At 37.3% G+C, this 22982-nt stretch overlaps 2 protein-coding genes and 1 long non-coding RNA gene across 6 annotated transcripts in view; 1 reads left to right on the top strand and 2 right to left on the bottom strand.

Annotated features, from left to right (window-relative positions):
* The first annotated feature begins 1323 nt into the window (after positions 1–1323).
* On the top strand, positions 1324–3162 carry LOC124167251 (putative nuclease HARBI1). Its single transcript, XM_046545137.1, has 6 exons — positions 1324–1359; positions 1625–1818; positions 1897–2029; positions 2172–2313; positions 2406–2652; positions 2962–3162. Exons 3-6 carry the CDS (start codon positions 2027–2029, stop codon positions 3107–3109), a joined length of 540 nt encoding a protein of 179 aa, XP_046401093.1. The 5' UTR covers positions 1324–1359; positions 1625–1818; positions 1897–2026; the 3' UTR covers positions 3110–3162.
* A 716-nt stretch (positions 3163–3878) lies between these two features.
* On the bottom strand, positions 3879–6426 carry LOC124167250. Of its 3 annotated transcripts, XR_006866643.1 has the most exons (6): positions 5847–6426; positions 5499–5752; positions 5369–5416; positions 5211–5265; positions 4716–5099; positions 3879–4636 (listed from the first exon to the last, which is right to left on the bottom strand). It is a non-coding gene; the product is annotated as an uncharacterized LOC124167250 (long non-coding RNA). The 3 variants fall into 3 exon arrangements; XR_006866642.1 differs by having other exon boundaries at positions 4716–5265; XR_006866641.1 differs by having other exon boundaries at positions 4716–5752.
* A 4843-nt stretch (positions 6427–11269) lies between these two features.
* Positions 11270–22982, bottom strand: part of LOC124167249 (apolipophorins-like) — a 336308-nt gene continuing 324595 nt past the window's right edge. For both annotated transcript variants that reach the window (XM_046545133.1, XM_046545134.1), the window contains exons 57-61: positions 17540–17746; positions 17319–17445; positions 16153–16274; positions 15725–15916; positions 11270–11738 (exon numbers count right to left, since the gene is read on the bottom strand). In XM_046545133.1, the coding sequence (XP_046401089.1) occupies positions 11637–11738; positions 15725–15916; positions 16153–16274; positions 17319–17445; positions 17540–17746 (750 nt within the window). In that variant the 3' untranslated portion in view covers positions 11270–11636. The remainder of the gene's footprint in view (positions 11739–15724; positions 15917–16152; positions 16275–17318; positions 17446–17539; positions 17747–22982) is intronic.

Here is a 22982-nt window from a genome sequence, read left to right as displayed (position 1 = left end):
ATTTGTGTTTACAGGGTTTGTGTTTCCATAAGGACAAATCACGAATAAAATCGTTTAAATCACCCTGAGTTGGGAGATGAGGTTCACTGGAAGATGTACTTGCCGTGAACGTAGGATCATGTAGCTGTACCTCTTCAACATGGGTGTCATCCACATGTTCAAAGTGCACTGGTGGTTGTGGTGGATGAGCTGGCACGGGTAAGTCCTCGCTGTGAGCAACTGGCCACATTGCAGGCGGCAAATCTGGGTACTTTACTGTATGCTTGGATTTTGCAATAATAGGGAAGTGCACTAGTGTTTCAAATGCACCAAACACATTCTTTAAATTAGAGTTCAGAATAACATAATGTCGTAAAACCACAGTTTAAATCCTAATAGTGAAAACTTGATTCGAGATGACCGTCCGAAATATGTAAAAATTCAAAGGCCGCTAAAACGGGTGTCCATGTTGAATATTGGCCGTGACGTCACAAGGCAGTAGCAGAAGGCAGCTTCTACGCCGTTTAGTTCTACCACTATTATTGCATAGAAAAATTACAGAATTTGAGGGTATCCGTTTTTTGCTGTCATAAAATATCTTCAGAATATATATGTGGCTGCTTCTCTTTTGAGTAAATGACTTCATCATCACGTAATATATTAATATTCATTTACGTGTCAACTTCAAGTTTGGAAAGAGTAGTACGAATGACACATTGAATCTTTAATAAATAGGTAATGGTATTTATTTTTCGCAGGGTATATTTTGGCACAATGCCGTTTATCATGCCAAAACTTTTTTTGTAAGAACCGAGTCAAACTAATAAACCTATTTAAGACGCTTGCTGCAAGACTAATTCGTTGCGTATAGGTATATTGGGGCTTATTATGTAAGTCATAACTCCGGAGCTATGGAGCTATAAGAGTTATGATGGCTGCCATATAGCTCAATTTGCGATTACAGTAGTCAAAATAACTCCGATAGGAGTTGCGAACTGGAGCTATCTCGGGGCTGGAATAACGCAGGCTTCAGACCCGTCCTTACGGTAACTCCAGCCCAATTTCCTTCGCTTCTCAGCTGTCATTTGTTGATGTCTGCCGTCGGAATCTGAACAAATCTGAAGGATTTGGCAATGGATCGACCAGTAAACATATATTGGGGAAGGATGATTAGGGTGTTTGCGGAGTATTTAAGAAGAAGGAGGCATCTGACATTAGAAAGGAGAAGAATAAGGGATTCCCACAATCCGATGGAATTAAATGAAGAATATTTCCGAATGCTTTTCAGAGTGTCGAAAGACATTTTTCAGTATCTCCTGCCAGTCTCTGGGACCCACACTAAGGAAACGCAGAATATCTGGATTAAGCGTGGAAAAACAGGTAAATATTATTTAAGATTTCTCATTATATCACTATAGACGTGTGTAATATTGAATCTTCCATGCTAACGGAAGAGAAAGAAATTCAACGTTTCATGTTATAATGGACTTTTTTATTTTCATTGTTCGTATAAAATATATGTGCCGGTGTGTGTTCAAATATCTTCCCTCGGTCTGCATGATTGCTTCATTTGCGAATGTGCAGACTATAGTGTTGGACTATCTTTGTACCATTTTTTTATTTAGTGACTTTCTCTATTCTTTAGATACTGGTCACATTGAGATTTTTGGCTGAGGGAGGATATCAAAGAGGAGTTGGGCAGGATTTTTTCCTTTCTGTAAGCCAACCAAGCGTAAGTATTTGCATTAAGAGAGTCACTGGAGCCGTATGTAGTCATCTGCTAGGGGATTGGATCAAGTTCCCTAGATGTAACGAGGAGAAAGTTATTTCGGCGAACAGGTAGTAGCTGAATTTCCTTAATATATGTTGTGGTAAAGAAATAATAATTTTAATTATTTTTCAATTTGCTTTGCATAGTTTTCAGCGATTGATTGGGTTCCCTGGAGTAATTGGAGCCATTGACTGCTCTCACATAGCTATAGTTTCCCCAAAAGTAAGAGAGAATGGTTACAGAAATCATAAGGGATTTCATTCCCTTAATACCCAGATGGTATAGTGTTTTTTATTAGTCTTTGTATGTAAATAGCCTGTACTCTTGTAAATGACTTTTCTTAGGATCATCATTGAAGCTAATTTTTCTTTATGTTAAAATGAAATCATCCTACATTAAATTGTAACCATATTTCTTCCAGATATGTGATAGCACCACAAGGATTTTAAATGTTTGCATTTATCCAGGAAGTGTCCATGACAGTTTTATTTGGAATTACTCTCATGCCAAAGAGGAGATGAAAACAACCTATGAAAATGGCTTGGGACGATTTTTTCTTTTAGGTATCATTACTGCAAGTTTTTTTACCTTATTCATAGAAAAAACTGCCTGTATCACTGGCTTGTGACAGTAATGAAGCAAAATCAAATTTCAGGGGATGCGGGATATGCCCTTGAGCCTTGGCTTTTAACACCACTGCCTAATGCACTGCCTGGTACTCCTGAGTTCTCATACACAGAAGCACACTGCAAGACACGCAGTGTTGTGGAACGCCTTTTCGGGATATTGAAAGCTCGATGGAGGTGCCTCTTGAGAGACAGGGTTCTCCATTATCAGCCTGCTCAAGCGAGCAAAATTATTTTAACATGTGCAGTATTGCACAACATAAATTTGTTTCATCAGTGAGTAGTGATAGCAATTAATGAGATTAGTAATTAATTATGCCTCATTTTTAGTTGTGGTACTATCAGTGAACCTGTAAATATGGGGATCGAGAGTAACTTTAAAACATAAGAAAAATAAAAGGAAAAATGTTTGTTGACTACATATATGTTGCCTATAAATTGTTTCTTGTAGTAAATTTATCTCACATGATGTTTATGAGCTTTGCATAACTGCATTTTTTTCCATTCCATTGCAAATAATTTTTATGCTCACAATCAGAGCTGTTATGTTACTTTTTTTATTACATATTAAATTATTTTCCCCAGGATTCCCCTTCCTGAAGATGAAGCAATCATGGAAGAAGGTGAGAACATCAACTTAGATGTAGAAGAACTTGATGAGCCTGTAGCTGGAGACAGGTTGCAAATTGCAAGACGAATACAGGGAGGTATTATTTTTCAGTATTTTAATTAAAAACCATGATAACCATTACTATATTTATGAAAAATAAAAAACAGTTGATTTATTCTCTGGTATTTTTTGTGTTAAGTCTTACCTACCTCTTATTCAAAAATGAATATACCTTCTGATTAGTTTGCACATGTAAATACAATAACCTGAGCCTGGTCCTGCACATTTCCTGTTTGCGAGAAACCGTCTGTTCAGTGTATTGTCATTTAAAGCTTCAGTTAAAGAATTGCATGCTCATGCTTTCAGTATTTGCTATGGCTAATTGTTCATGGATGTGTGTTATAAAAAAATTAAGAGAATAATGTCAGAATTAAAGTAATCTTGAAGAATATAGGTAGTTAAAATCAGGTATTATCAACAGAGGCCTGTACTGAAGAAGTGAAGCAATTGGATGAAGAAATGATAAAAGTAGGAATTTTGAGTTTTCTCAGCTAGTTCAAACATTACACTTTTTCGGTATAAATGATCATCTGTCAAAATACTGGTACAGGAACTTTTCAATTATTCCTTTTAACATATTTTCTGGAATCAACCCATTTCAAACAGTGAAGATGAAAGAGTAAAGGCAAGAACCGTCTTGCAAATTTGTTTTTCAGGAATGCTGCAATCAGTAATAGTTGTAGACTTAAATATGTAGCACATGCTGCATTAAACCAAGACTAAGAATTAAAACTAGACAATTTGAAGATTAAGCAACCAAGACTCAATAACTGATTTTAAAATTTTATTAAATAAACCACATTAAAATAACATACTAAAATATGTGCAAATAATTTGTTATAATAAATAAAAAATCCTTTTCTTGAGTTCCCTTCCTTAGGGTTTGTAAATTAAAATAGAAAACACTATACAAAGAATATGTGCAAATAATTTGTCATAATAAATAAAAAATCCTTTTCCTGAGGTTCCCTTCCTTAGGGATTTTAAATTAAAATAGAAAACACTTTGACTACCATGTCAAATAAAATTAATGCCAGCCTTAATGTTGTTCCTGAAAAGGATAGGAATGCTTAAACAAGGTACCAAAAAAGTATTTGCCGATATTTAAGGATAGCAAATTAACCGCATATACCTTAGCGGAGCCACTCGCTGAGAATGCATCATGATAGAATTTTCCACAGAGAAAAATCCACCTCAACCAGGACTCAAACCCAGAGCTTCCTGATGTCATGCCAGGAGCTCTAACTAGTTGAGCTACCGAGGCTTCCTTCTCTGTGGAAATTTATTTTCCATATTCTATGTGGAAAGTGATTTCGTGACAAACTTAATTAAATAACACATTTGTTTCAGTAGTTATGCTCCACCTACCTCTCTTGCCATAGCCATGAAAGAGAACGAATCATTTCGTTGCTCCTGACTGCTAGCCATCCTTTGATGGCAGCTTAGTATCTCTCTCATGATACCCTCTGTTCTTAATTGGCTCTCTAATTGAGCCTTCCTGACAGAGAGCATTCCCTCTCTAAACTCCTTCCTCTCCTTTCTGTCGTCATCCAGGCTTTTCACAAGGAGGGATAGGTTTTCACATATACCCTACAAATGATTTTCATATTATATTCTCTGAACTAATGTTATGATGATTACATTAATGCTATAAAGTAAATCATTTTACCTTTAATACCTCATTGTGACTTGTTTCTGAGGCTACAAACTCAGAATGCATCTCTTGCATTCTGTCCTCTAAACTCTTTTTTTTAGGCACAATAGGGGCTAAAACAGCAAGTTCAACTATTAGAAATTGGTCACAATATGACAAGGATGAAGAATTAATTATTAAAAACCTTAGCACGAGTTGCTAAATTTATAAACTTATTGCAAGAATAAATGAAACGCAACAAAAAAAATAAGAAGCATCCATATGGAAATGTATATTCACTGGAACAGCTTCGTTGAGTACGGGTTTTATGAAATAAATAACATAGTATTATTAAACATGTTTAATCAAAGATTAATTTATATCCTTTTTAATACTTACATTTTGTTGGAGCTCTCTCAGCTGAAAGAAAATTTTTCCTTAGTTTAGTTTAAAAAAATCAACGAACCACAAAGCAGCTTATGGTCAACTACAGCATGATATCCTGCAATCAAAATTCTAAATTTCACGTACCGCATTGGGCACTGGTACTCGGAAGTTGATGCCACTCATCTTCCCCACACACCACCTTTTATAAATGAAGGATAACAAAATTTCAAACTTCTTCTATCATCGGTACTAAAAATTATATTTCAATCCTGACAAATTGTCTCTGAGATTTATTAAATTACCTCCAAAGGCATAGACAACCCCTCCTCATCCTGCTGTAGACAATTTTCCTTAGTAAAAATAAAATAAAAATTTTGTTATGTCCACTTCACTTCATACTCTGCCTACCTACACTAATTACAATTTCCTCACCACTGAGCCAGAATCGATGGTGTCGACTAATGGAGTTGACGTTTCATCTCCGATAATTGTTAAAATTGACTGCTCCACATCCGTGAGACAGGGAGTACTGCCCTAGAATTGAATGAGTCAGAGTTATAGTTATGAATTGAATGAGAAAGTGAGTCCATAGACAGGAAAAATACCTCCACATTTCCGGTCGCCCTGCGTTCCTTGCGAAGTTTGGCATTTTTTGCCCTAGTCTTCACCCTCAGATCTTTCCAAGCCTGCGTTAATCAAAATTATTAATTACTACATTTACCATAGGGTCTAAAATAATTGTAATCAAAATTGTATCCTGGCAATCATACTCGCTCTCACCCTTTTCCACTGCTCCACTGTTTTTGGAGGTCCGTGTGTATTAAGGAGGTTTGCAACTTCACCCCACATTTTGTCAATAGTGGCTTTCCCATTGATTCCTTGGAATATACCAAGGGCAAAGCTCCTGTGCTCACTCATGAAATTAGTGAGCACCACGCACTGCTTCTTGCTCATTTTCTCCGACCTTTGCCGGGATCTAAAATCGTATTCATCGCCATAATAGCAACATGGGCAGAGAATAGGTTTGAATTTGACGATAAAGGATTGACTATATACAATATATGACATATAACTGTATATGAATAAACTTTAAAGTATAAAAATTTCAACAATTCAGTTTGTATTAATTATTTTACGTTAACTTACGGAATACAGGTTTGGGACTCCATTCCGAATTTCACGATTAACCCGCCTGCTCATAAAAAAATTGACTATCGGATACCTAAGCTCCTATTGGTTGACTAATTTCTAGAGATTTGCTTCCCGAATTTTTCATAGCCACCTTAGCTCCGCATTCTTTCGGAGACTTCTCGTAACTCCTGCCGGTACGTAATAGGGTTGGAGCTACAAATCAAAACAAATCCGGGCGGAGTTACTGATAGCTCTAGCTCCGAGCCAAAGTTACGTAATAGGCCCCATTCACGCCGGCCGGGACGTTCGCCCTTCACAACTAGAATTATGGGATGTAAGCCTTATTTCCGTGCTGGCTGGTTGTTGCAATGGTTCGTTGTCCAGGATGGGTTCAAGAAAGATAATCTTGGTTGGGAGAAGGAAAATTCCAACGATTTATAAATGGTATACCTAACTTTGATGTATTTATGGTCACTGAATTTTTGAAAAAGGAGGACAGGTTCAACGCTCCATAGAAAGGCGAGACGTTTAGGCTAACAAGGGGAGACCTCGTACCTTGCTAATCTTTTTCAATTAGGGCCTTAGTTAGGCTGTAATTAATTAATTTTCATGCGTTACTTTTCACAAGTCATATATATAATTTAAATATCCTACGTTACGTAATGGGTCGGATGGGGTAGTGGTAGCGTGAACGATTTCCCACCCTTAACCATATGGGATCATGGTACAAGACTATGTCATGGCATTATTTTTTGTTGTCTTCATTGTGATCATACGGCGTCAAGTTTATCATTAACTATAATTGCAGCAATCATTGACATAAGACAATTTTTTTATCATCATAATGGCGTTTAGGTATTTTAACAGTGTCATTACAAACGCAGAGCTACGATGACTACAAGGGTTGGTGTGCGCTAAAATGTTAATTTTTTCTTTGCTTATACTGACCAACTTCCACATTAAAAATGAAAACCACTCTTTCAAGAGCACATACCATTAAAGGCTCGCGGCAAGCAATAATATGCGTACAGACATAATTAATAAGAACACAAAGTGAATATAAAATGCCATATATCTCGAACACTTGTAATTCACATTACCCCAAAGGGAGTTTACTTACTCAGTACCAACCAGTTTACCTAGGTAGCAGTGCTAAAAGAACCATTCCGAAATATAATTTCAATTAACAAATAGGATGAAATAAAAGTTGATAACCCTGGACCGGGCGCGCTGGCGTATAAAATACGTCAATCTTTGAAAACCAAGGATTTCAACATTGTACGTACATTCTGGGTTAGAATGGTCTCGTGTATTCCTACAATGTACTTAAGAAGGTTGACTACTTAAAGTATGTACTTTTTAAAAAAATTATTCTAATGGTTTTCAGGTATTTTGATTTTTTGATGCTCAAGTGATGAAAAAATAACCTAAATCCATCCAAAAATTTTTTATCCAATATCATTACTTCTGCCACAAATTGTAAACACTTACTGCAGTTGTGTCTGCAAGTTTTCTGGTATGCCAGGGTACAGTATTCATTTTGTCAACATTTCTTCACTCAAGCTCGGTGACGTCCTCAGGGCAGAGATGAATACTGTTTCATCACTTCCTTATGTATATACCCCCAGGACCAGTGAGGTACAAAGTGAGCTACCATGTAGGCCATTATAATAAAATTAGAAGAAAATAATTCAACCGGAAATTTATTTGCTGGTTTTTATTTAATTAATATACCGCATTTGGAAATCGTTACTCAGAAGCATGGTGAGGGCAGTGGAGGATACAGAAAAAAACTCAAGGAGGGGGTGCAAAAGATATTTTGAGCTACCTTTACTTAAATTGTCATAAAAAAGTAATCAAGTCACATGAAAAACTTATGAAAATTTAATTTACACGTTGGATACGCATGGCGAGAATTCTCGTCATTTTTTTCCTGAACGTTCCGGACGATGACGAAGTTTCTTGTCATTTAGGCGCGTCAACCTAAACGATTTTCAAGTGTACGGTATGTATTTATTAGTACGTTTTCAGTTGTTGTTCATTATTCATAATGAATTGATGCATCATAACGTTTGATTGGGTAAAGTTATATTCTAAACATTAGCTTTTTAACAATGTTTAAACCAAAGGCATATTTCTAATCCCAACACCTCCACCCAGAATCGGCGTTCCTAGGAATTTAAATACCCCAGTACGCAACGTGTTAAAACTGATATACGAGACAATGCCATCTTATGATATAAAAAAAGTTACAACTGTGGTTCTGCAATGTTTGGCAATGCAGGAATACTCATAAGGGGGGCGCACGCTCCTCATATGTATCCATGGTGCACCACTGAGTGATAACAGTGATAAATACTGTGTGATCACTTCCTTGTTACTGACACCCTCATATTAACCCCCAGTACCAGTTAGGTAGAAAGTGAGCCACCATGTAGGCCATTATAATCAAATTAGGAGAAAATCATTCAACCGGAAATTTATTTGCCGGTTTTTATTTATTTAATATACCTCATTTGGAAATCGTTACTCAGAAGCATGGTGAGGGCGGTGGAGGATACAGAAAAAAACTGAAGGAGGGGGTGCAAAAGTTATTTTGAGCTCCCTTTACTTATAATAATCAGTCATAAAAAAATAATCAAGTCACATGAAAAGCTTAAGAAAGTTTTATTAAAACTGATAATACACACATACAAGACAATGCCATCTTATGATATAAAAAAAGTTACAATTGTGGTTTGGCAATGCATGAATACTCATAAGGGGGGTGTATGCCCCTCACATGCATCAGCCACTGGGTGAGAGAGGGCGACATCAAATCCCCCCAATGACATTTACACCTGACCGGCCCCAGGCTTGTATGAGGATGATCAAGTGTCAGTACGTCACTCACCTGTGCCATGAGGATGACATTCAACTATAGTGTGTTGAAATGTTGGTAAAATAATGTATTGAAACCCTGTGTACCCAAGAACCTGCAGGCACAAACAGTCAGCAGGAGAGACTGAAATCTTTCATAACATAGTGCAGTTAATTGCCATAAGAAAAGTTTTTACTGCCCTTCACATGGTAGGGTTGAGCAATACCACATAATATGTAGATTTATTTCAGTTAATTTTGGTTGTGAATAATACAGTCTGATTATACAATTAACAACTGTAGGTACAAGATTTGTCATGTTGAAATTTAATAATTGAAAATGTGTATGCTAACTTTCTGAGTTAGTATGCTAATGGTGGCACATGACAGAAAACAGAATACTTGCTCAAATAATACCCTCTCTCATTGAACTTCCTTTCGGATTCATAGAGTATGTAGAGCCAGCGTTCGTTCGTAAAACAATATAAATAAATATCAAAACTAGAAAATAATTATGTCAAATTTTTAGGTTTAATGCACGTGACAAATGTTAACATGAGTATCCTCAACATACCCTGAAAATTTCAATAAAATACTTAATATTTTAAAAGTAACACGTCCTGATAATAAACAGGACGAGCGAATGTTTAAATAACTATGATTAAATATATGTTCGCAAGAACGAGGACGTGTGACAATAGGGTGGTCCTTTTTTTTCGATTTTTCGAATTTCTTTCAGGACGCCCCCTCATTTTATGCCAATTGATGTAAAAACACATCCGGTAAAATATTATTGCAATTGGATAACGGGAAAACGTGCCGCATCGCACTCAAAGTTGAGAAATTTTGGTATTTTCGGCTGTTTTTCGGATGCGAATGGCGATAAGAAGGCGCTGGTATTTTTCAACTGATTTTCTATGGTAACTAACGATACAATGGACATTTGTCATGCTGCTCCTAAAATATTTTCCAATTGTGAAGGGTGGTTCCCGAGATAAGGGCCCAAGAGTGAGCGCGCCCCACCCCAGGCAGACATTTTTGGTCGAAAACATTTGGACACATTACATTCGTCATTTCTGTCATCTGAAGATGTTGAACTATATTTAAGAAAAAATTTCAAATTTACAAGATTAAGAGTAACTAGCCGCCATTTAGGTCTACATTTGCATATTATAATTACATTTTAACAGAAACTGTTTAGCATTGCGAATCAGGGGCGCAGCGAGGAATTAAGGCTGAGGGGGGGGGGGTTTAGGTGCAACTAATACCAGGGTGTGGGGGGTATAGTATACCCACCAGGATAAAAGGTAGGTGCGAGATTAATAAATTAAATAAATGATACAAAATTTTGAGTTTTATGGCTTTCTGAGGGATATTTTATTAATCCTTCAGCTATTCTATTAGTAATATTAATCCAATTAAGTAAAATGGATTAAACTTAAGCATTTCTCTGAGCTCTGGGGGGGGTTTAACCCCCAAAACTCCCCCTCGCTGCGCCACTGTTGCGAATTATTGATTGGTTTAAGTCAGGTTTAAATAAAAACAAATTATAACCTTTAAACAAAATTATTGGAATCAATTCCACCACGAAATCGAATGTTTTTTCTAAAATGTTTCAAAAGTGATCGCCTAATTTTAAGCATACAATATAATCGTCGAACGTGCAGCAACAGAATGCCATGATCTACCAACGTGTTTTTGCGGCTACCTATCTCCTGCCGTGGTCTGATCTCTCAACTGCGCCTCTCTCGCATGTACCGTAGAGCCTTGTCGAAACCCTTTTGTGCGGCCGCGAATTTTCACCCAGATTCTCGATGGGCGTTGTAGATGCACGCTCCGGTGGATGGGATTGGCCATTGCACGTGGGATCGTCCCCGCCTCTTCAGTGGGTGGAATGGACGCCAGGGCGCAGGCATTGCATGCGAGAGAGGTAGGAATGTGTTCGGTCCTTTATGGTTCCAGTCAGCACAAACTACAAAGCCTCTCCTTCACTAACATAAGACCACTAGATTTGGAAACCAGAGTGCATTTATACATTTTTACCAATAGTGTAATGTCATACAATGAGTTAAAATATAAAAACATGATTCTATAGCAATTTCCCCCATGTCTTCCATTCCTTATTTATGCACATAACATTACGAGTTAAAATATAAAAATGCGCTTCCTTACAGTTATTGAATTTTAAAGCGCATTTTAAAAAGTCTTGAGGATATTCACTTTTATTGCTGTTTTGGTTTAGAATACATTGGTAACAGGTTCACTATCACGTAAATATCAAGTCATTTAATAGGTGAAATATGTACAGTCTCTCATTATCAGAACTTGTTAATAATGAACTCTTCATGTGAATATTCATGTTTTTCTTATGAATTAAATGATTTAATTTACTTCAATGTTTTAAGTGTACAAAGCAGTCTCGTGTGTTTTTCTGCTTCCTCAAACAACATAATTTAAGTGACATCCTGTGATAAAAAAATCACTGTCCTTATGGCATAAAACCTAGCAAAAAGAGTTCCTTATTCTGGCATGTCTGTCTCACTTTTAATACACTTCGTCTGAGATTCAAACAGCAGCAAATCATTCAACTGATTCACTGTTAATCCCTCCTATTATGACACTCAGCCCTAGGGCTGGGATACGCAGCTCAAGCTCGGCGGATTTGGTAGTTAACCTTGCAGACTGTAAAGAGAAAAAAACATAATAATTTCTCCTGGTAGGAACCTAATGAAAAATAAATATGCAAACATACCTATAGCAAATTACTAAAGGTTTCGCGGTCCATGTTTGTAGATTTATGGTTTTTTGGGAATATCCCGCGTCAGGTTATTAAAATGGCCGACGTTTCTTCTCCTATGCCGGAGACCGAATGTCATTCGGTCATTCGCCCTGGTGAGGTCTCCGGCATAGGAGAAGAAACGTCGGCCATTTTAATAACCTGACGCGGGATATTCCCAAAAAACCATAAATCTATACCCATAGCAGTTTAAATCTAAATATTGTTTTCTTAGTAAATACAAAATTATTGCCAATTTATGAGAGAAAACAAATAAGTTATGGTATCAAAATTGTATTCAAAACACAATGTAGTTTATGCCTTAGAACTTCAATATTTTAACAAATTTCCTTAATAATATGTAATAGTTCAGACCCCATTACGAAGTGCATTTTACTCGGCGCATTTATTCCCTACCATTTACCCGCTCCATTCCACAGAACTTTCCCATTCCCCCCCCCCCTCCCCCCCCCCAGACCACGGCCCGTGGAGGAAAGCGTGAATGAGTAAGTGGGGATGAATGTGGTTATGCCGATTATGAATGGTTGTGTGTGAGTGTGTGTCGGAGGAAGGGAACCCAGGTTTTTCCCATGAATGGTGTGTTCCTCCTCCCTTTTCCTTGTGCGTTACCCCACCCCAAGTTGGGGGATAATAAAAAGGTGGTGTGCGTAGAAGAAGCAAGATAATTTTGAAGTGAGTGTCAGGTGGAGCCCATGCCCGAATTTGGGTGCGACACACGGCAGAGAAGACGAGGGGCCTAACAGATCACGAGACTGATTGGTCTGAAATAAGAGACCCCCCCCTGTCCGAAGGAGCAAGGACCAGCTGAAGAGGACGCATTACCTCCGTTCCGGATGCAGCTTCCTCCAACAAGGGAGAAAGGAGTGTGCAGTAAATGGAACGAGAGTTTGTTGGATTCAACCTGGTCTAACCTCGGACAACGATAAAGTAAGATCGCAACTACCCCCCCAAAAAGCCCCCTCTTGTCTCCTGCCAAGTGTTAAGACAGGCAGTCACGAAACGCACCCATTACTCAGTGAAAGTGAAATTAATCGTTTTCTTTCCGTGAATGCGTTGTGGAAGAGTGCATAAGTGGCCAAACGTCACCCATCAGGTTGAATCGGGAACCCCCCACCCACAATTATTTCCAAAGAAGGGGAATATTTTTAATTTATGTGAATTGCACGAAGAGAGTGGCATAGTTTTGTCCCGTAGGTCCCATGCGGGAGGGATCCACGTGGATTTCTATATTTTCTTTTGTTTTTGTGCGACATCTCCCCCCGGTTCTATTTTGGTATCCGGGCGAGCCAGGGGTGGGATCCCACAAATATTACCAACGAATAAGTTCAATCAAAAATTGTCTGCATATTCAATATAATCTTTAACAAAGAGGACAGCTAAGCTGGAAAGTAATCTTAGAATTTAAATAAAGTAGAAGAGAATAAAATGAGTAAAGATTAAGAAAATATAAACAAAATATATAAACAATGTGGAAAAGTTCTAATAAGATAAAAAAAATTGAATCTACTAGGATTGAAGTCCTCTATCACATTCACCCCAACATGACTCATCACCGCGTCACAGTATCTCTCAGTAGGGCAAACTAATGAGCCATTTAGAGCAGGCATTCGGTAGAATTTTAAAAGGAGTTTCCCTCCCCCGATACCTCAATGGTTGAAAGGCTCATTATTTGTTGATTCCTTAACATGCATGTCTCAGTGGCAGCAATAATTTAGCTTTATAGTGAGTATTTGTGCACATAACATTGAATGCTTAAGTACACAAGTCATACGGAGCAATTTAAAAGTAAGTGCATTATAGAATGTACCTGAGGCAATTTAATTCACTTAACGATGTAATAAATAAGCAACTAAGTCAGAATTGCATTTTTAGCTGCCCGCTTTTCCAATCAAAAATTCATTGAAAATTTGTTAATGAACTGAGAGAGACAAAGGTTCATTCTACTACACAACTATCTAAGAACGAAATGATATCATGGCATGTGAAAAACAAATGTTGTACACTACCTACATATCAATGGCAAAGTTCTAACAACACATATCTCAAAACCAACAGCTTTTCAGGAGAGCAAAAAAACGATTAATTTCTTTTACTTGCACACTGTAATTAAAAATCAAAAGTTCATAAAACTAAAAAAGAAGTATTCATTTGCAAATAAAGAGTTGTTCTTTGCTTGTATTTTATTTTTTAATGTTATTATTAGTGATGGGTCGATTCCAAAATTTTATCAATTCCAATCCCTATTCCGATTCTGACATTTCGATTCCGATTCTACCGATTCCGATTCCATCGATTCTGATGCCATAGGCTCCAAGAAAAATATCACTTAATTCCAGGCAATAATAAAACCACTTTTAAAAATATTACTCTGTGAAAGAGTCAGTTGACAAAAGCATCTTTCATATCATCACTATGTAATTAAAATACAATAGCTAAATTTCAAAACAGAACATACCTGAAAAGTGGTGTTACATGATAGGTATTACTTTAGAATATTGGCACTCATAATATGTCGACCATATATATGTATCCAAACTACAAGGGAGAGCCCTGAGTGCAGAAATTTTCATAGCTGCATACTGTACGTATATGAATCATGTAATACTTACCCTTTCAAATTCTCAAGCAGAAAAACCAATTATTCTACATGCTCAGCCAGCAGGTTTTGACGTCTACATGTTACATTATTACTGCCTGCAGAAAATTGCCTTTTGCTACACACTTGTGTGACTGGGCAAGTACTTTCCTACCAAAATTGCAAGATTTCAGACACTTTGGAATTTTTATTAAAAATTATATCAACGATTTTTTTGGATCTTGAATCTTCATGGAATTCAAGTGGACGAAGCGAACGAACTAAAGAACTAAACTTTATTTCGTAGAGCCAAAAAAAATCTATACTTCTCACGTCATTTAATCAACCTTAAAATCTCTTCCTTTTTTTCAGTTTAAGAAAGAAACTAAACACTACAAATGAATATCACATCGGTCGGACACAGTAATAAAAAAGGCTAAAAGAGCCTTGTGGTGTGAAAACTCCCCCTTCCGCGCGACTCACCTCGGCGAATGTGGAAAGGGAAAAGGGTAACGGTTGTTGCCTTTCACGGAAACAGTTCATTTTTCTCTCTATTAAGCATGCTGACTTAATCTCTTCACTTTACTTCAATACCCAAGGCATTTTTCTTATGCGTGGGATGGATCCGAAAAATATCCAATCCTTAGTATTTTCACTCGAGTAATGCGCTAAATGTTCTAGTCGATCTATACATAATCCTTTTTAACATCCTCAGTTTAGTGTTTGAAGTCAATGAAGACGATTATCCATGCTTTAAATCATGATTTTCAAGACTAATGTTCTAAAAAACTTGAAAAATCGGCCTCAGTTACCGAGCCTTAGAGTTCCGCGGCGTGTAGCTCAGCCTTGACGCGCGATTGAAAAATTGCTCTTATTTCCTTCGTCACAAACTTTTTTTTCCAAGATTTCTAATTAGTAATCTTTAGAAATCTCTACTTTATATTGAGGATCAAATTTGCCGAGTTATATTTTACGTAAACGAAAGATATCTTGTCATGTCATAAAGTCAGACATTATATAATGTCTACTTTATGACAATTATCCAAAATTTATTATGAAGTGTAATGACTGAAGAATGATCGCAGGCTTTACCGGTGAATTGTGCAAAGGAAGATTACTCAGGATTTCCACAGGGTCACATTCTCCATCACGGCCGATGTGTTGATGGACGAGTCAGCCGCAATGGAAAACCTGACCTTTTGGAAATTCAGAGTAACCTTCCATGATAAGTGTAATGACTATTTAAAAGAAAGGAATCCTCATAATCTTAGTCTTCTGCATCCTGTGTATCCTCACCTCTTTCCTTGATGTTACCCTGCATCGTGTAACTGGATGCCATCCATGATATAGCTGGCATGTACATTCTTCCGTGAATTCAGGTGAAAGGGACTGAACCACTCTCTTTGACACAACATTCGTGAATAGTTTCTTGAATCCAGGTTTGGGCAGTCCAGCAAAGTTTCGTGTGCTGTAGGCACCTCCATTTGTCTATTGTAATAGGAAGAAAGAAAATCGTTGAAAGATTTGAAGGGAAACTCACACCAGTTCAACTTCAGTGTTGATTACTATTATTACAATCAAAGTTTATAATCAAAATTATCCTTGATGCTAAGTAGCAGCCACACAAAATAGCTACCTGATATTAATGAGAATACTAATTTCAAAAGTTACCCCAAACGTACATCTATTATTTCAATAACAAAGTAAAAAAATGGAACACTTACAGCTTGAGCAAAATCCACACATACATCAGCATCATAGGACAAATCTTTCTTAAATTCAACATCTCCATCAAGCACTTTCTTCTTAGCATCTCCTAAACTGAATACACCATTCTTATCCAGGCCTGACAAAGTAAGAAATATAAATTTGAGATTTCTCAAAAAAAAACATGAGACAAAAGCTGCCATTATGTGTAATGTGTTATTAACACACACTTATTTGGTTTCTATAACATTCCAAAAATATAAATGGCCCAGCTATAAAAATTAGTACATAATTCAGAGTTCTTAATTCAACTCCAACATCACATGAACCACTTAAGTTACGTCATTTTAGCTAGAGATTCTCGCAAACATAACTTCTCAGACAAAAAGATAGCAAATAATGCAAAAATAAGTGAAAAGTAAAATCTAGATAACACAAAAATATATTAAGCTCTATTTAGCAATCATATACATCCAATGATGACAATGATTGTATGACATTTTATGTATTCCCTTTTCCTCGATTTCCCTGACCTGTCACAACCATGAGAATGAAAAAAATTAGATACGGGAAATAAGTTATGAAAAATGTTCAGAAGAAATCCTGTCTTGGTTGGCACTCATACAATAATGATTAATACAGTGATACCGAGTTTGAGTTTAATTTGCTTTGTAACCTTGCTTGTATGTCTATTTGCTCGTATCCCCAATAAATTTTCTTAATTGAAATGCCAATAATCTGTTTCTCCCACATTTCTATCGCAATTGTTTTTGTAGCATGATTTTGATTAAGAATGTAATTATAAATGACAAATATTACATAAAAACATAATAAAATGAAATTTCATGTGACAGCACAAAGTTTCTTCTTTTTCATTTTTCATAATAAAACGGATTTAAAAGTAAAACACTTGTTTTTAATGTATTTATATTTTGGTCAGTTAAATGCTACTGTAGGTGCAGGTGCAGTGGTTGGCTGTGTGCAGCAATGCAGCCGGCCATTACACGTATCTCAAATTTGGTTCGTATTTCAAAGTGAAACTTTGCTCATTTGACGGCTAGTATCTCAAATACCTCATATGTTAGGGCACTCCTATCCCGGGGTACTACAGTATATTTCTCTAACTCAGAACAATAAACAACACCAACTTAGACGGTTACACTGTTTTCAATTCATAACTTACCAACAACCTGCCTAATTTGCTTCCTGTCTCTCGAGGCAGATGTGAACGTGATGGGTGAAAGGACATGGAATGCAACTCCAGACATCTCATACTGTTTCTTTTGCAGGAAGAGCCTCACAGACTGAGTCTGAAATGTTTTATTCAAATTGTTAAACAACTTACTTTGACAATGCGGTAATTCAATGTGATTTTTTGAACCATTAAAATGATAAGTAACTTACCGAGACAGGCAATGGTGAATACAGGCAACGTGAGTGCATCAAGGAAATGACAGCCTTGGCTGCACCAGGCCTGAATGGATATTCTCTTGCAAGGTAGAATGCATCAGCGTAAGGCAACCTGGCAAATTCCACTTTAACCAGCTTGTTCAAACGGTCAACCATCTGGACAAACTTCTCCACATCAGGATGAAGGCCATCAAGTACAAGCTGGAATAAATATGGCTTTCTGTTAGAGGCCAGATAAACACTTTGGTTCACCACCATATGAAGTAACCTTTCAATGCATCAACAACTTATCCACAAGCAGTACATTATGTGTAGTTGTGAGGTGAGATTCAGCAATCAGTGTCTGCATCATCCAAGGTTATTTACACTGATAATTTCATAATTTTAATCATCAAGTTACATATTTACAAATGGTTAAGATAAGATATTGTAAAATTACATGGATGGAAGCCATCAAGCTCTCATTAAGAATCAATTGCATGATCAAATTAACATGTTCTATGGTCCTCAGTTGGATACATGGTAGATATTTGGAAACCAGAGAAATAATAGCATAATCACGGACTTTCTTCAAGTTCCAAAAAAGATATACGAGGAAAATATTGAAAATTACCTTGTCTTCAGGTGTATGAGCTGGGAAATGTACATTCTCGCCTTTTCCGTCAAATCCCACCTGTCCATTGGTTGTGAATATGTTAGGCCATGTGTTGTTATGCTCACCGTAACCGATAAGGATGAACTTGACATCGCTGAAATTCAATAGCATTAATACTCTTCATTTGTTGACAAATATGAGTGAAATTTGTGTCAAAATAAATTTAGGTATCTACAAGGAAAACACTGCTAAGAGAAGGAAACATCTTCATATTTAAAATGAATAATGCATTTTCTGTTACTCACAATATTTTGTGCACCTTCAGGTCATTAGTGATGGAGGCAACCAGAGGGACAAGGAGATCCTTGAGTAGCACTTCATTCTGGGGAGCTTGCTCAACAGCCAATACGATGTCAGCTTTACCTTGAGGTGCCTTTAGACTGACTGAAAATCCATGCTGTACTGAATTCCCACCAACCTTGCACTGAGCTGTTAAAAAAAAAAGTTTTTTAGACACATAAGGTATTTTAAAATAGGACTGAAGAGTGTATAATGATAACTAATACTATTGATTGCATTAATTGTGAGATAATCAAAATGCACTCAGAAAGTAGTATGCAACACCTCACATTCCCTCCCTCCTTACTCACAAATTCTCATTACATTACGTACTTTCTATGCATTCAATCCGTGCTTCAATTAAAAAATACCTAATTGGATGCAAAAGTTTAAAAAATGTTTACAACACCATAATATTCACTGTCATTAACAAGTGCCATCCTCAACTGCTTAATTGCAATAATTTAGCCAGAAATTTAGCACCTACAGAAGAACTCCTTCCTTTCACTAAAACTGTTTTACTCAGCAGTATCAATATGGAGTACATATTTGAAAATAAACATACCACATTGATCAGGAACTCGGACCTTGACACCATTAAAGTAGCAAGCAGCAGCATATGCAGCTGAAAATTTGCATGCATCACCACTTCTCATAGCAATATCAGCATCACATGCCTCTCTGAATGGAGCGGGATCCACAACTGGGAAGCAGACCCTATAGAACAAATATATTGATCATAAGCATAAGAAAAACAGTACATGGTTTAAAGATACAGTAGATTCTGTTTAATGGGTCCACCGGTTACTTGGGGCAGCCGCTTAATTGGGGCAGATCTTGAAGAATAGAACCCAATAGAGGTTATCCCAGAGTATTTTCCACTTAATTAGGACAGCATGTCGCTTTATTGGACCATTAGTAGCGACATAGACACTATACTCGCGACTAAATTAAAATTATTTGTTTTCAGAATACTATTTTCTTACATTTTCCTCCTTTGATTTACTCTTATATTTCACAAATGCTCCTATTCTTGCCCTATTTTGAAAGCTCTTGTTGTTATATTATCCGCAAGAGGATAGGACTTTTCTTTAATAGGACTTAAAAGACATTCATTCAGCGTCGCCCGAGGCTGTGAAAAATATTTTTAACTAAATTGTTATAATTCTTAAAAATGACAATAAATTAAAACTCGCTGATTTATTAATCAAATTAAAAGTTTAATAAACTTATGCTGCATTATAAACATTCTTTTGTCTTCTTTCTACAATTTAAAAGTTTTTTATGTCCATGTACAAGATAGTTCGCCTGATTGCAGGGGCAGCCGCTTAATTGGGGCAAAGTGCACAAGTCCCGTTCTGTCCCAATTCACCGGAATCTTCTGTAGTTTTAACTGACCATAGCAACACAAGCGTATAAGCCATTAATGTACATACCTCATTGGGGAGTAGCCAGCAAATATATCTGAGCATTGTTTGGCATGCTCATGTACATGGGTCTGAGCGGCTACGTCAGCACAGAGAGCATCAGCCTTCCAGGAATTAGCGAGTTTGTCTACTGTGGGAGCAACCTAGGCCATGGCAATTAAAATCATGCAATAAAGATAATTTATCATGATACAAAAACACTTTTAATTTCACTGTTTGAATAGAAATATGGCTGAAATTATCACCTTTCCACTTGGCATGACGTAGTCATCATAAGGTTCATTATTTAGGGTTCCCAGAAGTCCACGTGTCTTACCAAAGTAATATCCATTGATGGAAACCATGCACACATCCCTGAAAAAAAAACTATCTTTAGAAAAACATACACCACTAAATAATTAAATCAATATCTCCATACTGTAACCCATGCCGTCCGTCCGGGTTTCACTTTCAGAGGGGATGGGGGGAGGATAGTTTGGAGGGATCGCTCAAGGTGAGCGGGTCGTGGTTCGAGGGCAAGGGGAGATGGGGGGGGGGGAAAGGAAATGGAAAAGTAAGTTGCTGAATGGAGGCTGGCGCGTACGAAATAATGAAGGCTTACATAACAGTTTACAATTCCAACAACACGTTTAATGTGTACTTCAATTATGAAATGTTCTACAAAATACATACATAAATGACTCTCTGAATAACAAAGATTAAACTACTGCTACTGGCCAGTTAAATACCCTGTAACAACAATTAATAAATGACAAAAAAGAAAATAGACCCTGCTTACAATTGTTGGCGTGAAATATTACAAAATGCTTGAAAAATGACAAACGCCAATTCCAAATAATCACTTATAGTCCTACTAACTACGATTAACCATTCACACACACACAGGGACACGGGGGGGACTTAAAAAAAATATTTAAAAAATGCACGGGAATATATCACTGTTCTTCTTCTCTTGAATGGAAGAGAGAGGGGAGTGGGGCTCTTCTGATTCTGTTGAAATTTGGGGATATTGGTGGCTAGAGTACTTATCGCTCTCGCTGAGTTGCTGGTGGAGAAGATTTCCTCGGCTGGCTCAATATTGCGACTAGTATCGCTGTGGGATAAGAGAACTCCTTCGTTGGCGCCGTGGATTGATGTCTTCTGCCGCGCGTGCTAGGAAGATACCGTCTTATCTCCTCTTTCCAAGTCACCGCCGTTTAAGTATCGCGTCTTCTTCCACGCTGGGCTGCCTCTCTCTCCCTCCTCACAGGATGGATGGGTCACCCAACAGAGCCTCCGGCTGACCTCTCCAGCAAAATAGTAGACTGCACGTTGCCCGCACTCCGCTTATATAGCCACTTTCTGGGAGGGGGAAGAGTGAATGGAAAAACCCAGGACAGCGGGTTTTTTCGGCTATTCTTCCGTAGGCGAGGGGGGGGGGGGGGGGTTTCTGTGGAGGGCGAGGTTGGAGGATTACATCACCTCCGTACGCAGGTGTTCCGGCTTCACAGTGGGGTGGGGGAAAACATGCTACGAATCACGTAGACAACGGAACTTTCCACACTTCGTAGACGGAAGAATCGTGGGAGGGGTGGGGGATGGAAAAATACAAAATCTAGTCATTCATACTTCACTTCTCATTCACATGCACACATTCACTCAAAATTACATAAGCATTTACACGAAACTATATAACCCTTTACAAAATTTAAACAACCCTTCATAATTTACACAGGCCTTCCCTACCTCGTAAACGCCTCTTTAATAATCCATGAACCGAGCCAAATGGCAACGGTTACAATACTTTAGAATAAAATTTTACGAAATTTCAAGTTAGGTAAAGTTTTCGTCTCTGTGAAGCTAAAAAGTGAAGGATTAATTCTCAGAAGTTAACAAAACTCATTGAATATAAGCCCAGCAGAACATCATTGTTGAGTCTATGTCGAATCGATGTAATTTCCACCAATTTACACTTATCATCATAATTACCACCTAATATCTATGTTGACCAGTGGATGTCAATTGCTTACATAGAAACCGCATCAAAGTAACGTGGATGCTTTGATGTTGAAAATTAAATGTGATATCTCCGTGGCAATGTCGATTCAAAATCAATGAGCATTTGATGTCGCTGTTCCACAGGAAGGTTAAAAATGTTTCTTTAAATGAGTTCTTAATTGGTTTCATTTACCTATATTGATTGAGTATAACCAAAATGAACCAACACTAATGCATAAAATTATTTTTCATTGAGAAAAACATAGTTTCATTCTATGTAAAAAAAAAACAAATCCATAACACACTAAAATAAAAGGGAAATATGCTATAATTACTTGAAGCGCCTGTCACAGGTGACTTTAGCTCCATATGCGGTCTTCATGCTGACCACGTCAAATTCACTCCAGGCAGACATTGTGTTGTGGCGCACAGGGAATTCAGAAGGTTGGCCATTGACTTTAAGCTGAAATATTAATGATGAGAATGAACAATTGATCACTTTTAGTCATATGCAGAGGAAAACATTATTTTAAAACAGTAATTCTTCACCCAGGTATAAAAAAGTAAATGACTGCATATATTGTGTTAAATCCTTCATTTAAAAGGCCCTAAAAATAAAATGATTCTTACCCAGTGAGAAATGGGTGGTGGAATCCACGTGGAATCCACGTTGAGTGGTGGATATTTGGTGGTGGTGGATATTGAGTGGTTGGACCCACGTGGAATCCACGTTGATTTCAAGTGGATTTGTGGTGATTAGCATTAAATGTTAAATAGAATTTCTAATTTGTGGAACTTAACTCTCTGGTGACATTGCGTCATTTATCATCCTGAAACCATGCTAGTTATGTGAAAATGTATCGCACATTCTATTTTTATATAATTCGTGGAAAGGCAGCCATGAGAGCACATGAAAAATCGTAGACACATATATAGAAGGTTTAGATATAGAGTGGTTGAGGTTTTAATGGTTTTAGGACAGCACCTACTGCTGTTTTAATTTTTCCACCAAATTTCCACGTGGGTTCCACGTTGATTCCACGACCAAAAACACGTGGTATCCACGTTACATCTCCACGTGGGTTCCACGTGGATTCCA

The sequence above is a fragment of the Ischnura elegans genome, chromosome 10 (assembly GCF_921293095.1).
Source record: "Ischnura elegans chromosome 10, ioIscEleg1.1, whole genome shotgun sequence".
Classification (NCBI taxonomy): domain Eukaryota; kingdom Metazoa; phylum Arthropoda; class Insecta; order Odonata; family Coenagrionidae; genus Ischnura; species Ischnura elegans.
This window is presented reverse-complemented; position numbering and strand designations above follow the sequence as displayed.